The 15,118-nt window shown below is 39.5% G+C and overlaps 1 protein-coding gene across 1 annotated transcript in view; it reads right to left on the bottom strand.

The window, feature by feature from the left end:
* kiaa1549lb (KIAA1549-like b) overlaps positions 1–15,118 on the bottom strand; it is a 53,256-nt gene that overhangs the window by 12,885 nt on the left and 25,253 nt on the right. Inside the window, exons 3-12 of the mRNA XM_054616908.1 lie at positions 14,162–14,659; positions 13,915–14,030; positions 9,439–9,658; positions 8,955–9,088; positions 8,056–8,224; positions 4,546–4,605; positions 3,413–3,564; positions 2,730–2,901; positions 2,028–2,191; positions 738–773 (exon numbers count right to left, since the gene is read on the bottom strand). Of these exons, the coding sequence (XP_054472883.1) occupies positions 738–773; positions 2,028–2,191; positions 2,730–2,901; positions 3,413–3,564; positions 4,546–4,605; positions 8,056–8,224; positions 8,955–9,088; positions 9,439–9,658; positions 13,915–14,030; positions 14,162–14,659 (1,721 nt within the window). The remainder of the gene's footprint in view (positions 1–737; positions 774–2,027; positions 2,192–2,729; positions 2,902–3,412; positions 3,565–4,545; positions 4,606–8,055; positions 8,225–8,954; positions 9,089–9,438; positions 9,659–13,914; positions 14,031–14,161; positions 14,660–15,118) is intronic.

Here is a 15,118-nt window from a genome sequence, read left to right as displayed (position 1 = left end):
CTTTAGCTTTTACATAACTTATTAGAAAGAAGTGGCTAGATATTCCTAGAATGTGAAGGTTTATCAGAAGCAACCCAATCATATTTCACATCTAATTAAATAAGGCTTTTTGGTGGTTTTTACATGATGAGACTTTGCAAGACTTTAGATGTTTTGTAGTAATAACTGCCCGGAAAGTAGCACTAAATTGCTTACACAGCTTAATATAGAAGATTTTATCACTTTCTCTCAAATTAAATTCAATATATAAAGGATGTGCTGAGTGTTATACTTTGCATTTCCCCTCATCACTGTATAACAGTGCAGAGAACTGCTGGGCAGAAAAAACAACAGACGGGGAGCTGGAGAGAACTTTGATTAAGACATTGTGATGACATCCTCGATGCAACAATGGTGGAAACTGTTTTCAATCTTCAATCTACAAATAACAGACAAGTGTCGGTACACACAAACTCATTCTGCTTGGGAAAAACAATCTCCATTATAACTATTCTCTGTAAAGCTTGCCATCAGGAGACTACTATAAGAAGAATAGGCTACACTAGCCTTTCATACAAGAAAGTCTCATTATGAAAGGTTTGTTACTCCTTAGTTTTCATCAGCACAGCAGGATTTCTTGAAATATATCATAGCTGATGTCTACCCAGAATCCCGTTCAAATCCCACTGTTGGCACAGATAAGACCTGAGGATGAAAACACAGATCGGTAATGAGAGGAAATACAGAGAGGGAGATACCTGGTGATAATAGCCCACATCTCTCCGATATGCCATCTGAAAACAAGAGAAAATGTTTAAACAGTGTGTGTTTGTCTGGTTTATATTGAAACTTCAAGGACTACCAATGGGTTAATACAGGTCATACAAACGGCATTATGCAGATAATACAGAATACAACACAACAAAACAATACAACAAAAATGTTGTATACAAAGGTAATTTACACAATGATCATTTCAGATCCTCATCACTCAATCAGGATTGTTATAAAAAGCATTGTTACTCTCTTATAAAAGTTGAAAATGACATTACAAACTCATTAATTGAGTTTATATATTACCAATTATGTTATTTTTAAACCTTTACTAAGATTTTTGTTTGATTTAGTTTGATTAAGGCATAGTTTTTTATGGATTTATCAGCAGTTAACTATGCACTTATTAACAGTTAACTGCTCTTTTCACTTTCTGAAAACTTGATATAAAACATTACTTATCACATCAACAAAAAAAGTGCACTAAAATATTTGTAACTTATAATTGTACATTCTTTTATCACATTTTATCAACCTTGACAACATATAATGTGTTTTCAAGATGGGAGTGGTGTGAAAAGCATGCATAACTGTGTAGAGCCTTCATAGCAGTGGTTAAAGCACCTGCTATGCTACTGCAATTACAGTCTCTGTCTCTACGCTGTCAAAAAGCATAGTTTTCTGTTAATAAATACATAATGACATATGTATTAATCTTGATAAAAGCAACACAAAGAGCTAAGTACAGGTTTAACAACATCATAAATAAGTTAGTTAAACTCAAGAAATTAGTTTGTAATGGCATCATAAACAATTATAAGAAATATCATAAGGCTTCTAATAACATTCCTAAGCAGTCTATAAAAGTTTCTTATAAGTGCTTAATAATCAAACAATAAACATGTTTATGATGCCATTTTAAACACTTCTAAGTGTAATAAGCAGTCTTATTACACATAATAATGTGAAAAAGAAGCTTATACAGACGTATAAGGGCCTTACTACCTATCAATTAACGCTTATAAAGTATTAAGATTTATCTTTTAATTATAAAATGACCAGGGAAATATGCCAAATATAATTCCCTGGAGCTCAAGATGACCAGTCCTAACTAACACCGATTTAAAACCAAGAAAAGCTTTACTTATCACAACTGTGAAGCTTGAAAAATTATTGAAACAATGAATTGATTAGCAAATGTGTTCCAATTACAAGCTCCTTTGATACAGACAGATGTATACATACACAATATACATAGAAAGAAAGATAGATACCTTAGCTCGGGGATTTAGGTTTCCGATGGCATCAGCTTTGAAGTCATTTTTATTCTTTCTACACAGCACAGCTGTGATGATGATGATAATGAGTGTTACTACGGCAATGGGGGCCAACACTGCAGCGATTATCCAAAGGTTATTAGGAGGGTTCTTGACCACAGCTGAAAAAAGAAATACTTTTTCACCATCATCACTTCATTACATGGCATTCCAGTGGACTCTAAACACTAGATGATAACAGTTGATCCATTTGGGAGTATAACACACAGCACACTTTTCCTGCTAATACATGCAGAGGCATCCTTCACACCCACGCTAAGTGACACTGCGTAAAGGCTCAACCTGATATACACTCTGCCTGATTCAGCTATTGTGGGCAAAAATCTATAAAAGTTGCAGCACACCCGCTTTCTTTCTCTCCCTCTCTCCTGACCAGCTCTGTCTCCCCATCTGCCCCTTTCCCCCCTTCTCTTAGCAGTGAGCAGACTGCAGCCCAAACAAACAGCGTCCTGCCTGGAGCATTTCAGAGAGATTAGAGAGCAGAGAGCTTTCTCAACCTTTTCTTCTTCTCCCCTCGCCCCAGCACCACTTCTTCTTTCTAAACTCAGCATGAGTCATGTGTTTTGGTTTGAATGTCTGTCTGTCATTGTTTCTGTCTGTTTGCCATCTTGTCAAATGCTGGAAAGATGCAGTGCTTACGTTCTGCTTGCAGCTGGACAAAGTAGCCGAGGGTGAGCGCCATGGTCTGAGAATCCACTGTGTTCAGGACCTTGGCAGCTGACGCGCCCGATAAAGGAAGGCCATTGTGCTGTACATAGTAGGTCATCTCTGCTGGATTCTTCAACACTGACAACCTACGGATACTCACCATCTGATCAGATAAGAAATCAATATCAGCTGTTATTGAATCACTGGTTTCATTGTTATGAAGAAGCTTATATTTCAGAAAACAAAAGCAAAAACCAAGCATTTAGGCGTGGAGTCTCATGAGAGGAAAAACTACATGGACAAAAGAGAGTACTTATTTAGTAAAACATTCACCCTCTGGCTTGTTTTGATGAGCAATTAGCAGATGATGAGCTGAGAAGCTCCCTTATTAACAAGGGCTGACCAAAAGTAATCATGCAAGCGTGCGCAGATGAGGGCCCATCAAAGTACACATCTCATGAAATATTCATACTGTAAGAAATAAGCCAACAAAACTATTGGATTAATGCGTTCATTATACTTCTGACTAACAAGCCAAGCTGCCCGGGCAAAACATCAGAATAAGAATGATATTCTGTTTTCACTCTTTAGTCCTTAGCATCGCTAAGACTATTTTGTCTTCCAGAAAAAGTTAGACTTGGCATTCCCCATGATCTGCCGTGCCGGTTTCTTACCTGGACAGTGTAGCTGCCTACGGCCGTGGCTCGTCTGAAACGAGTGCCCTGCTGACCTGCCAACACAAACAGCTCTGCCAGCCGCTGCTCCATTAGACTGGCAAAGCTTTGGTACTGTCCCTCCAGGCTGGCATTATCCACATCCTGGATCACTGCAAATGTATACAAAAGAAAGAGGATGGCCATATGTTTGTTAAGAGAGAAAATAAATCGTTGGGGAGGAAAGAGAGTCACACAACGAAAGAAGAGCTGGAGGCAAAATTTGAATTGTGTGTGTGGGAGACGACAAAACATTTGAGCATCCTCTGTTTTCATATTCCAGTATATGTCCCAAATTATTGAAAACGAATAGTTATTGTGGAAAAAAACTATGCCATCCACCCGAGCAGTAGCACTACAACAGGCTGTTAGAGCACTATGGGATGCTCATGTTGTTCTGTGTCTAAAGGCAAGTTGTTTTAAGAAATAAAAACTTGATAAACTAACGACAAAAAACGGTCTGTGCTTCCTGAAAACTTGTCTTGTCCCCTAATAGTCAAACATCACCTCACGCAGTTTTAATCTGTCCGGTCTTATCAACAGTTGAAAAGCAATAAACCTGGTGGTACATCATGTTTAGTGTGAGTAAATCCCATTATATAGGGGATGACCTTGAACTGACTCGGCCTCTCATTGCAGTAAGTGCAGGGTTAAGAGCCACACAGCCTGATCTGAAAAGCCCATCCATTATACAGTATAGCAGTGTGTGCACCCTTGAACACTGTAAAATGTATTCCTATTGCTGGAAATATGTGGAAATAATAAATAATAAACAATCTGGGAGTCGGGTGCATCTCATTGCTCCAGTGAAAAGAGACTGTTTAGATTATAAACATAACTAGATGTGTTAAACTTTCCATAAATAGTGCCCTGTAAAAATTCCCAATGGTAAAAGTAAATTTCTTTCACACACATCCTGTTCAGGTGTTTTTTGTGTCATGAAGTAGTAAAGAAACAAACAATATAATGTGTACTATTTGAGATTCAATGCATTACAATGTGTGCATCATACAACATAACACACATAAGTTCCCCAGAAGAGGTTGTGTTTATTATTATTTGGTAAAAAAAACAAGAAACAATGAGGTACCTACCTGTAATAACCCAGAAGTCTCTTGTAGCAATGGAGGTGTTCAGATTGTGATACTCCAGTGCTGCAAGGACATAAAACATAATAATTTCATAATAAATCCAGAATGTAAAACTTTAAATTTACTTCAAAAAACTGTTTTATTTCCTAAAACGACAGTAACAAAGTGAAATTGAACAAAGAAGACATAAGGTGAAACTGCAAACTGAAAGCACAGTTAATTCCAAAGAATTGCACGATCCTCTTCTCATGCTGCAGTTTTGTTAACATATGCCTTTTCAGATTTTATGATGCACGTTAACAAGCACGATCTTCAGTCTTCAGTCTCAAAAAATGCAAAAAAAAAAAAAACATCAAGAATAATACAACTGTTATCAATGCCACAATTGGTGGTCTTACTAGTCAGAAATGTGTAATTTGACAAAGCAGTGCTTAAACCTGGGCTAAATGTATAAAAGTGTCTGAAACTTCTTGTGGAGAGGGGGAACAGATTTGTGTGGTTGAAATCATAGTTTAAATCCTCATTATCACCACATGTCAGACAAATACAGAAGCAAGGAGAGCCTTCAGCTGTCTGAGCTCTGGTTGTCTCTGTCTTCTTTTACATCTATTTCCTGCTTGATTAAGCTCGTGTGCTGGAGGCTGATACAGCGTTTGGGGGGATGCTGTATCACTGTCCCGTGAAAGCAGGCTTGCTACAGAAATGTACACTCAGGCATGATAGGAGATAGGGATGCTAGATGAGCAGGGATAGAGGAACAGTAACAGGAACAGGCTTTAGCATTGCTTATGGCTGCAGGGCTGTCAGCAAAACCAGTCCAATGTCTATACATAAGTGGAATATTAGTCGGCGAGGAGGTTTCACATTAGCCTGTGCTGTTGTGTGATGAGAACCTGGAAGATACATTTGCACAGCATTAATAAGTCATTCCAAAAAGGGAAAACAGCTTATAATTCAGAGACAGAAAGCTATTATTAAAAGAATATTGCATATTTTGCATCAGAGCTTGGGTTATAGTTCTAAATGATAATTATGGTCTAATGAGAAACATTTTGCAAACAGCTCCACTCATATTCCACCTTAGAGAAATTGTTGAAGAGCAGAAGAGGAGTGAAACAGCTGAGTGTACGATCCAGCCAACACATACGCCAGTGCTAAAAAATGACACTGTGGAGTGGTGTGAGATCCCTGGCCTTTTCTGTCAGAGAAAAGCCCAAGGTGATATGAGAATCCCCCACTATTAATTATTTACTGCAGTAATTGCCTTTGAAGTGAGGCAGCAGCCGCTGCCAGCATATGCTCACACCTCCTGCAAACAGTGTAATACCACTAATGGCGAGCCTACAAAACAAACAGAGCAAAATCACATTCACCCACTCGCGTTCTTTTACTCTCTGTCTGCTTGGATTTTTATATGTGTCAGTTTATGGTCTCTTCGAATCTCTTCTTGGTATTGAGTTGCCTCCCTCTCTTTCTCTGTTCCTTAACTGAATCATCCTGCCCATGGGTAACTTCACTTTCTAACTAAATTTAATCACAACACAAAGTGAGTTTTAATTTAATGCTCTCTAGCAGATATCCTATTCATCTTGATTTAAACAGTGAGTAAATCTTAACTGCCATCAGTGAAACTGACGCAGCACTTCCAACCCCTAAAACCACAAAACCGGCCTGAAAATTAAGAAAATCGGAAACGTTTGCATGAGTCTATGGAGCAGAACTGTATAGTTGTCGGTCCCTCGACAGAGCTGGCCGATGCTACCCCGGAAAGTTTTGTTAAAGAGGAAACAACTTTCAAATTGTAAATCATATATCTGTGTACTCTGCTATGATCCTGAGCATGATCTTGCATAGCCAAAGTTCTGTCTTGTTAAAGTGACCAAAGTCTGGAGAAAGTCAAGCACTGCAGCTGGTAAGAAACCATGAAAATGAAGCTAGTGAAACTTATTCCTGCTTGAACAGAAGCCTAGTCGGAGTAGTAATTTCCAGGTATGGTCCTTTCCACTGTCTTCCCCTGGATTTCCAAAGTCTGCTTGAACCAATATGCCTTTAAATTGATTTTCGTCAGACCTCCGTGAGCTTGGTAAGGGAGAGATTACATAAGGTAAGACACTAAAGCTGCTATGGCACAAATATGTGAGTCCGTAATGGTTAAGAACTCACCTGAGATGTTTGTCTGGAGAACTAATGACATTCTCATCAGCCTCAGCTGTAGATTGTTTAATGATAACCTCAACTTTGGCTGACTTGCTATAGCAACTGCGGCATGTAGATGCAGCGGCCAGTATCTCCCATGAACTTCCTTACATTTTTGTAATTTGTTGACTCTCCTCTTTTAATACTGAGCTTGTATGGTATATTAAAGAGATACACTCAACATCGAACAGGAAGCATGGGGATCAGATTTAGTGCAGCTTGAGACAATCAAAGCCTACAGCATCTTCCAACCACCCAGCCAGACCAAACGCCATCTTAAAAGGAGTCGTCCAAGGAGGAAAGGGAGTAGAGTCGTGATAGGGAGCTAAGCTAACCCTTGGACCTAAGGCTATTGTACTACCCAACCTACTTCTGGCTAATGTACGGTCTCTGTATCACTGTAGTTAGAAGTGTAAAACAGAAGAAAATAGACTTGAAGGTAAAAAATATTTTGCTGACCGTATATTTTTGAATCCACTGTAAACGAGGTCAAGCAAAACGTTCAATCTTTCATTCAGGGATCAGTGAAGTAGCATGAAAGTGATGTCTCATTTACATCTCAGAGTCCTACATCTGCCATATCTCTCTCTGTTGAGCAGTTTACATTGGAAACAAGCTACACATTGGGACTTTGTTGGGTCTGATTCCCTGTCACTCTTCATTTGTTTTTCTCTGAGCACAACTCTTACAAAGATGGAGCGCTTGGCTGAGTATGCCCTCAAAGGAGGCAAAGATGAAAGGCATGGGCTTGGTTGTGTCCTTGCATCTAACTATCTTTAAATGACTCAATCATTAAAAATACAACAGTGATCAAAAAAACTGAAGAACAGTCACAAACATCCAATTACTGAGGAACTGGATGTCAGTCAGGCTTAGTGATTGAATTCTTGAGTTCTACCATTGCCTAGATAGAAATTCTGAAATAAACCGGTCCATGTGAATGAAAAGATTTGCTCAGAAAACAACTAGATTCACTACATTAAATCAACTGCAGTTTCTAAGGTTGGATTCATTCTTGATTTCTACTAGTGCAGTCAATCAATCAATCTAGAGAATAAGATCCTTTGCCCAAAGGTCTAAAACCAAAAATATGAGACCAGCATGACACTTAAAAGTTTATATTAATATTCTTGTAGGTTTCGACCTAAGGAAAAAACAAGTAAAAGCACAGCACTTGTTTTTTTTATGTTGAATCCAATTTGTATTTGGAGAACAAATCATCCCCAAGAGAAAACAAGAACTACTTTCTTGTGTCTCTTCTTGTATGGTTGTTGAATTACTACAATGACATATTTTTGAATACAAATTGTAACTTACGCTCAGCAATCACAAGTGGTGGATAGAAGAGGAAGTAGCCCACCAGCTCAGCTGACAGCTGACCAAGGAGGTTTGAGGCAGCGGTGCCATTAAGGAAGACAGTCCCATTTCTCACAGTGTAGACCAATGACACAGCAGGAGAACCTGCTGCCTGGGAGACACTCAGCATCTGAAAAAAGAAAAAAAAACAGGGACAGTACCGGTTCAGAGTCAGAAGAGGAGACAGAAAAAACGCTTGGGATTACATGACTGTAATGTGTACATCTAAAATATTAGCACATATCCTGTTAAACTAAATTAAATAGTAGAGATGGCAAACAAACAGTTGTTGTCTTGAATCAACAAATACGAAAATCATCAAGAAACACAACGGCTAAGAAATTGGCAAGGCATTAAATAGTGCAAAAATATTGGAGTGTACATTTTTTCATCCATGCATATTTGTCAAATTATCTTTAATATTGGGTGCACTTTAATGTGGCAACTCATTAAAATTCATACAAACATTGCCTCCCTAAACATAATTAATTTGCATCTCAGAAGCTGCTCTTGTTTAAAAGGCAAAGCCTGAGGGGGAAAATTTTGCAGAAATTGCACACAGTTTGCAACTGTTTGTAGCTGCCAAATAACCTAAACAACGTGGTAATATTGATGTGTAATAGGGGACAAACTGCAAACAATATTTATCAAACTCGAGTATTCACCATCTAGCTTAATTTCTAGTTGGGTTGCTAGATGGTTCTGTATACATGTCATTGTCCAAAAAAAGGATAAATCAGATTTAAATCAAAGTCAGACTTGAATTGTTTTGATCCATTAAGGTACAATGAACACCCCAGGTCCTCTGTAACAGTAAGCAAACATATACACAGTGCTACACGGCTATTACACAACAGTACCTGAACAGAGAGTCTGTTGTTGGCGTTGAGCACTTTGGCCTGTGCTTCAGAAAACACCCTCTCAAGCCTCTGTTCCATCATTTGAGAGAACCGACAGGACCGAGGATCATCGCCTGCTCCAACAAACTGTAGCACTAGAACATAAAAACAGAATGAGCTCACAAAACTGTACCCTGGCAAAACTATTAATGTCATTTTTTAAAAGAATTCTTCCGGATGCTAAAAAATTTAGTTTTTTGCTGCCTTTGGCAGTGTATATATTTGGTAGACTGGGAATATGACATCCATATTTTAGGTCTTATGTACCTAAATTCTGAGTAGACGTGCAATATTGTAATTTCCTCCTTTCCGATGTGGTGTTACAAGGTTTATTTTATCACTCCTCAAACCTAGTTTCCACTGAAATTGCCAGTCACAGCAGGGACAAATAACAGCAAGTCTCAAGCTGATCTCTTTTTTTCATCCTGACTGAACACTAGCTGACCTGTTTTCAGCTGGAAGCCAGTAGCTGGGCTGGATCTCCATAATGCAACTGGGAGGGGCAGGGCTGTTACCATGGGGAGGTACTGTCGCAGGTCTGAAATCAGCTTATCACGGCCATAGGAGTCCAAGCCTTCAAGTACTACAGAGGGGGGGTAAACCATGTCTCCTCCAGTCACGTGATAAGCCACTGTCATGTTGGGAGAACCAAATACTGTCTCCACCTGTGAGGGTAAAGTAGAGAAGAGAATTAGATGTCTTTAGAGAACCATATTGGTATGTTGTACCATGTTAGCCCTTTAATTGCACAATGTTTATACCTGAGTTGGCAATATTAAAGACTAACTCAGCACAAGGTTCAATGCTCCTGTTACTGCAGCCTAGGGGAAACCTGAGCGCAACATTAAATAGTGACTCCCTTTTTTTCCCCCCACTCCCAAGAATGACCAGTGCTACTGCCATCCAGTCCACAGTATTGATTTGTTCACAAGTAATGGTAGAACAAGCGTCAGGGTGAGCATGGCCCAAGACGATAAACCAAAAGAATCTTTAGGAATACAACTCTCTTACCTAGAGTACCAAAATAAACCAAAATAAAATACAGGCAGCTTACCTACCTCCCTAACAAACAAACAGGAGAAAAGGTGAAAAAAATGGCTTTTTGGACCACATTTTACAGTTGTACACCTGATCAGTACACCCAAGGATCAACGACCCACTCAGAAGTGCAGCAGAGACAGGTTGGGGCCAGGGAGAAGAAAGAATGAGAGCCGCCCTTAGCAGGTCCCATTTTAAAGCAGGCACCAACCATCTCCAGTACAATCACCTACAACGCAACAGAATGAAAACACAGAAACAGGGTGAACTGCACCACCCTCAGGCAGGGAGGTAAAACAGCACAAACATCAGCCACACTCATAATGTGACAATAACCAATACCAATAATATACCTTATGACACATAGGGTCATAACACCCCCACTGGTTGAAAGTGTCAAGCATGTTTTACGTCCGATCACACCCAGCTTTACTAAGGGTGGGTCATTGTCAGAAGTGTTATGTTTGGTGTGGTTACAACATGATACAGTCTCTGACGGTTGACAAATCTCATCTCGTAGAATCTATCGTACTGCCAACCAGAAAAACTGTTACCTTTTTTTTTTTACTTTTCTTCCTTTGTCAAAGCCACTATTGTTTGGTAACATGTCTTCAAATGCATGGAATGATTTTAATTTTATTTATAATTCCTTTATATAGAAATAAAATTAATGATGTCAGTTTCAGGATCCAGGAATTGTGCATGCAGGATAACTGTCACACTGTCATGGCTCACTGGGAACCTTGAACAGAACCGAGCACAGTTCTATTCAACCAGATTTACCATCATTAATTCTTTAGTAACACCTGTGCTTTTTTTTGTGACAAAATCAAGTCAAAGTGTCTGCTTAAGTTTAAAGTTTATATTCATACCATACTGATGAAATGTATGAAAAGAAACCATCCAATGCATGCAAGCTAGAAAATCTATCCAAAATTGTACCCATTCTTTAGAAGAATGGCAAAACGTGATGTAAAAACGCCAAAAACATATTCCTGTTACGGTCCTTTAGGCAGGATCAGAAGGTAGTGTCAATCAATCATATTAGCAAATGAGCTGAATGACATTATATTGAACTGTATGGGATTGATGGAGCACTTAAAAGTGTATTCTAACCTCCACTAATGAAAGCAACAGAAGAGAGAGTGATTATGGAATACAGATATGTGGAGAGAGAACCAGGGGAGGCTTCTGGGGGGAGAGAGAGAGAGAGAGAGAGAGAGAGAGAGAGAGGAGACTATAGATGAGCGAGACATGGGAGAGATTGTTAAATAGGGAGTTTAGGACAAAGGAGCTTATCTTCCTTCACTTCCAACCCAGGCAAGGTTTCACTGAGAAACACAGGTGAAATGTGTTTATTAGGTAACTGTGTGTAATGACACGAACAAATGCAAGTGTTTGTCAGGAAGAATTTGAATTTTTGGATGAAAAAAGGAAACCAGAAAAGGAATGATGACAGATGTAATGAAACTATGTGCGTATGTGTGCGTAGGTGAGGTGAAACCATTCAGGTCTGTTATCGAAACCCATCTGAAAGCCTGCGCTGACAAGGAGATCCGCTGGCTAAAACACTGAGGGCCTATCTTTTCTGTAGCCGAGAGTCACCACTCTACCTCTTCACAATTCAGCCTTGTTAAGAGCTCTGTGAAAAGAGCCCTTTATTATCACTTCCTCCTCTCAGGCTTCACCCATGTGAAGGTGTTATTAAGAGATTGCATTTCCAGCAAGCCAAAGATTGGTAACAATCCCACTTACTCTATCTCAAAGTGTGCAAAAGACTGCTGGCAGATTAACCCGACAGATCTAGTCAGTTTTCTAAAAGTTTCAAGGCACTGGCGAGCCCTAAGTACAAGACACAAAAATAGTTTACTTTATATATTCATTGAAGGTTCAAAATGGTTTTAGCTGTGTGGTTCAATTCATTTAGTCGAGTTCTCATCATCTTTTTAGCATCAGCACAGCACATCGCTCTCCTCCCAACCATTTATAACCTATAATTAAACACAGGAGCAATTTCCCTTGCTGACAGCTTGCTTCCCATTGGATGAGAGAGCAGTGCTACTAAAAGGACGCCAAGCAATGTTGAAATGGGTGACAGGAGTGCACTGAGGCAAGACACCTTCAGAGACTACAAAGAGATAGAGAGAGAAGGAGAGAGAGAGAGAGAGAGAGAGAGAGAGAGAGAGAGAGAGAGGGTGAACATATGAGAGCATTGACCTTCACATGGACAGGACGAATACACAGGCCTCACTCTCAATTATTTGATATTTCCACTTTGAGAAATACAACACGGCGCGACATTTCAGCGGATTGCGGATATACAACACGCACACACACACAGAAACATGCACACACAGATGTACTTAACACATGCTCAAAATTGCAACACTCAGAAGGCACTCCAACCCACTGTTGACCAGGAGGAGAGACATTGTTTTTCATGTAGGGAAGTAACCCTATTGCCCTCTGTGTTTTACACACGAGTACAAATATAGCAGCATATAGACTCAAACATTCACATTTCTTCTCCTCATTAACTGTATTTTAGTGTAGCCTCTCATAACCAAGAGGTTCTCCTGATACAAAGTCACACTTAGCAGAGGTATTAGAGGCTTATTGAAGAGGGAGAATGGTTTTGGCACAGTGGGAACCATGACTGGTTCCACAAATGGCTAATCCACAGACCGGAAGATCATTGTTTGCATACTGGATCTGTATTTGTCATTGTTGGAGGGGAAACACTAACTGTTGGTTTCATCCTAAATTTTTGTTAAACCAAAATCTAGTGTGAACACTGCTATGGTAAGATTGCTTTTGGTCAAATGTGAGTTGATTCTGACAACTCTGGTTGTAAATAAATAAATATGAGGAAATTGGAGCAACAGTTCTCATCTACAGCTCTGCTACAGTTCTAATCTACATCTGGTTTTAGTGTTGGTACAGTTACTCAAATATGTGACATCACCCACTGCCTTCAGGGACACATTCAGTCAACCTAATTTCTATATTAGTCCTCATCTCTTCTCACATAGCCTACATTAGGGTCCTTGCTACAAGTGTCTAATTCACGCTAATAAACCAGATTTCTGGTGAGGGCACAATTAGGAACCAATCACTGTTCACCAGTGTTAGAAAACAGCTTGCTTATTCAGCCAATTCAAGCAACAGTTTGTTCTGTTAATTATATTCAGATTTGCAGCTATAAATTTCATTAATTTGTTTTCTAACTCCACCTATAAATGACAGTGGTAGTTTTTTAGATTATAGGCAACTGGTCAAACTTTTCAATCTGTGTTTGTGTATTGATGCTGTAGAGATAATAAAAAACGTTATGACCAGTATGAAAATATTACAATTTGTACATACACAATAAGTATATGTAAACAAAACATCCTACTCGAAAACAGCCTACATTAGCTTAAAGTCGCTTTAGTGACATTATCAGTATCAGAGAATTAGTTAGTTCTTACATGAGTTGCTACCGTTTCACAGCTATACTAATTTATATATTTGTGAAGTAAACATATATGAAAGTCACTTCTGGAGTTTTTTAACACTAAAGTGCTGTAGAGTTTTTAATAGTGCCATTTTTGTTGGTATCTCGTGCATGCGAAAAGGGATGCAGATGCATGAGCACATCATACACAGTCCTAGCAATGGTTTCGCAATATTCCAGTGATAAACAATTGGTAGCGCAAGGTAATGCATTCAACACATTCACTAGGCCTCAAGTATACATACAATGTGCTTTGGTGAGAAACATTAAATATATACATCATTATTTTTGTTAAGACTCCACAGTTTTAGTCAATAGATGTATAGATGTTACGTTTACTGTATATCCATTACTTCATTATTCAACAGTAACTGACTTCAATCTGACCTGTGCCTGAGCAGAAGTATCATTCAGAGCTTTCCGGAGGCCCTGACTTAGTCCCCTTCGCAGGTTCTGCCTCTGAATGCTGTCCAGCCTGTTTCTTCTCACATAAATGGAAACAACTAAGAGGGATATAAAGACAGAGACAAAAGAGGGAGAAACCAAGACATACAGCAAACAAAACATGTTAGAGAATAATAAGATCTTATGATTCAAATAGTTTTGCTAAAACTGTGGCAGAAGTATTGTTTACCTGTTTTCACCCACAATCTCTCTGTGATGTTACACTGCTGTGGCGGAGCCTCTGTGGTGGTGGTAAAAGGGGAAATAAAGAGGCCGGTGGTCTCTCTTAGAGGGTTCGTCCTGGGAACAGGTGGTGTGAACGTTCTCCTGCTGGTTTGAGTCCTGGTGGTTGTGGTGGTTGTGGTTCTCCTGGTCACAGGTGCAGGCTGTGGTGGGGTAGTGGTGATAGACTGTGTGGTTCCGGTGGTGACTCTTAGGGAAGGTGTGGTAGTTGTGGGCTGTTTAGTTTTGGTAGTTGAAGCTACAGTTGTGGTGGGTAGCTGGACAAAGTCTGTCGGGGTGTCCTGTCGAGGGTGCAGAGGTGATACCTGAGATGTCCTCTCGGTGGGTCCAGCAGAAATGGTAATTCTGTCTGACTGAGAGGGGACTAAACTGGTTGCTTTTTCTTTGGGGAAAGTGTTCGCAACTGCTCTGGATGTTCCAGCGGTTAACTCATCTGTCCCAGCCTCTGTATGGACGACAAATATTTCAGTAATTTCCTCTGAATGATCAGGATCTATTGATAAGGTCAGACTTGGTGAAGAGGATGGAAATGTAGCTTTTACAGACAGGGATGATGATGCGGTGCCTTGGTGCACGGTTGGTTTTAATATCTTACCAGATAAACGTAACGTTGATGATGAAAATGATGTCCATGAAGCTTTATGAGACACTGAGGTGGGAGGTTTCATATGTAAGAAGGACCACTGAGAAGCTTTGTTACTACTACTGTATGATAGAGGTAAAGTCTCTGATAATGATGATGATGATGATGATGATGAAGTCTCTGATGATGAATGAAGTGAAAAGGATGATGGCCGCAGCTCTGTTGGAAGGGTTAACCCCTTCAATATTGAATCCGGTGTATTATTGATATTGTCAGTGCCAGAGAAATTGAGTGCAGGATTGTTTGAAAGTGTGACAGCAG

Source organism: Anoplopoma fimbria, chromosome 2 (genome assembly GCF_027596085.1).
Source record: "Anoplopoma fimbria isolate UVic2021 breed Golden Eagle Sablefish chromosome 2, Afim_UVic_2022, whole genome shotgun sequence".
NCBI lineage: Eukaryota > Metazoa > Chordata > Actinopteri > Perciformes > Anoplopomatidae > Anoplopoma > Anoplopoma fimbria.
This window is presented reverse-complemented; position numbering and strand designations above follow the sequence as displayed.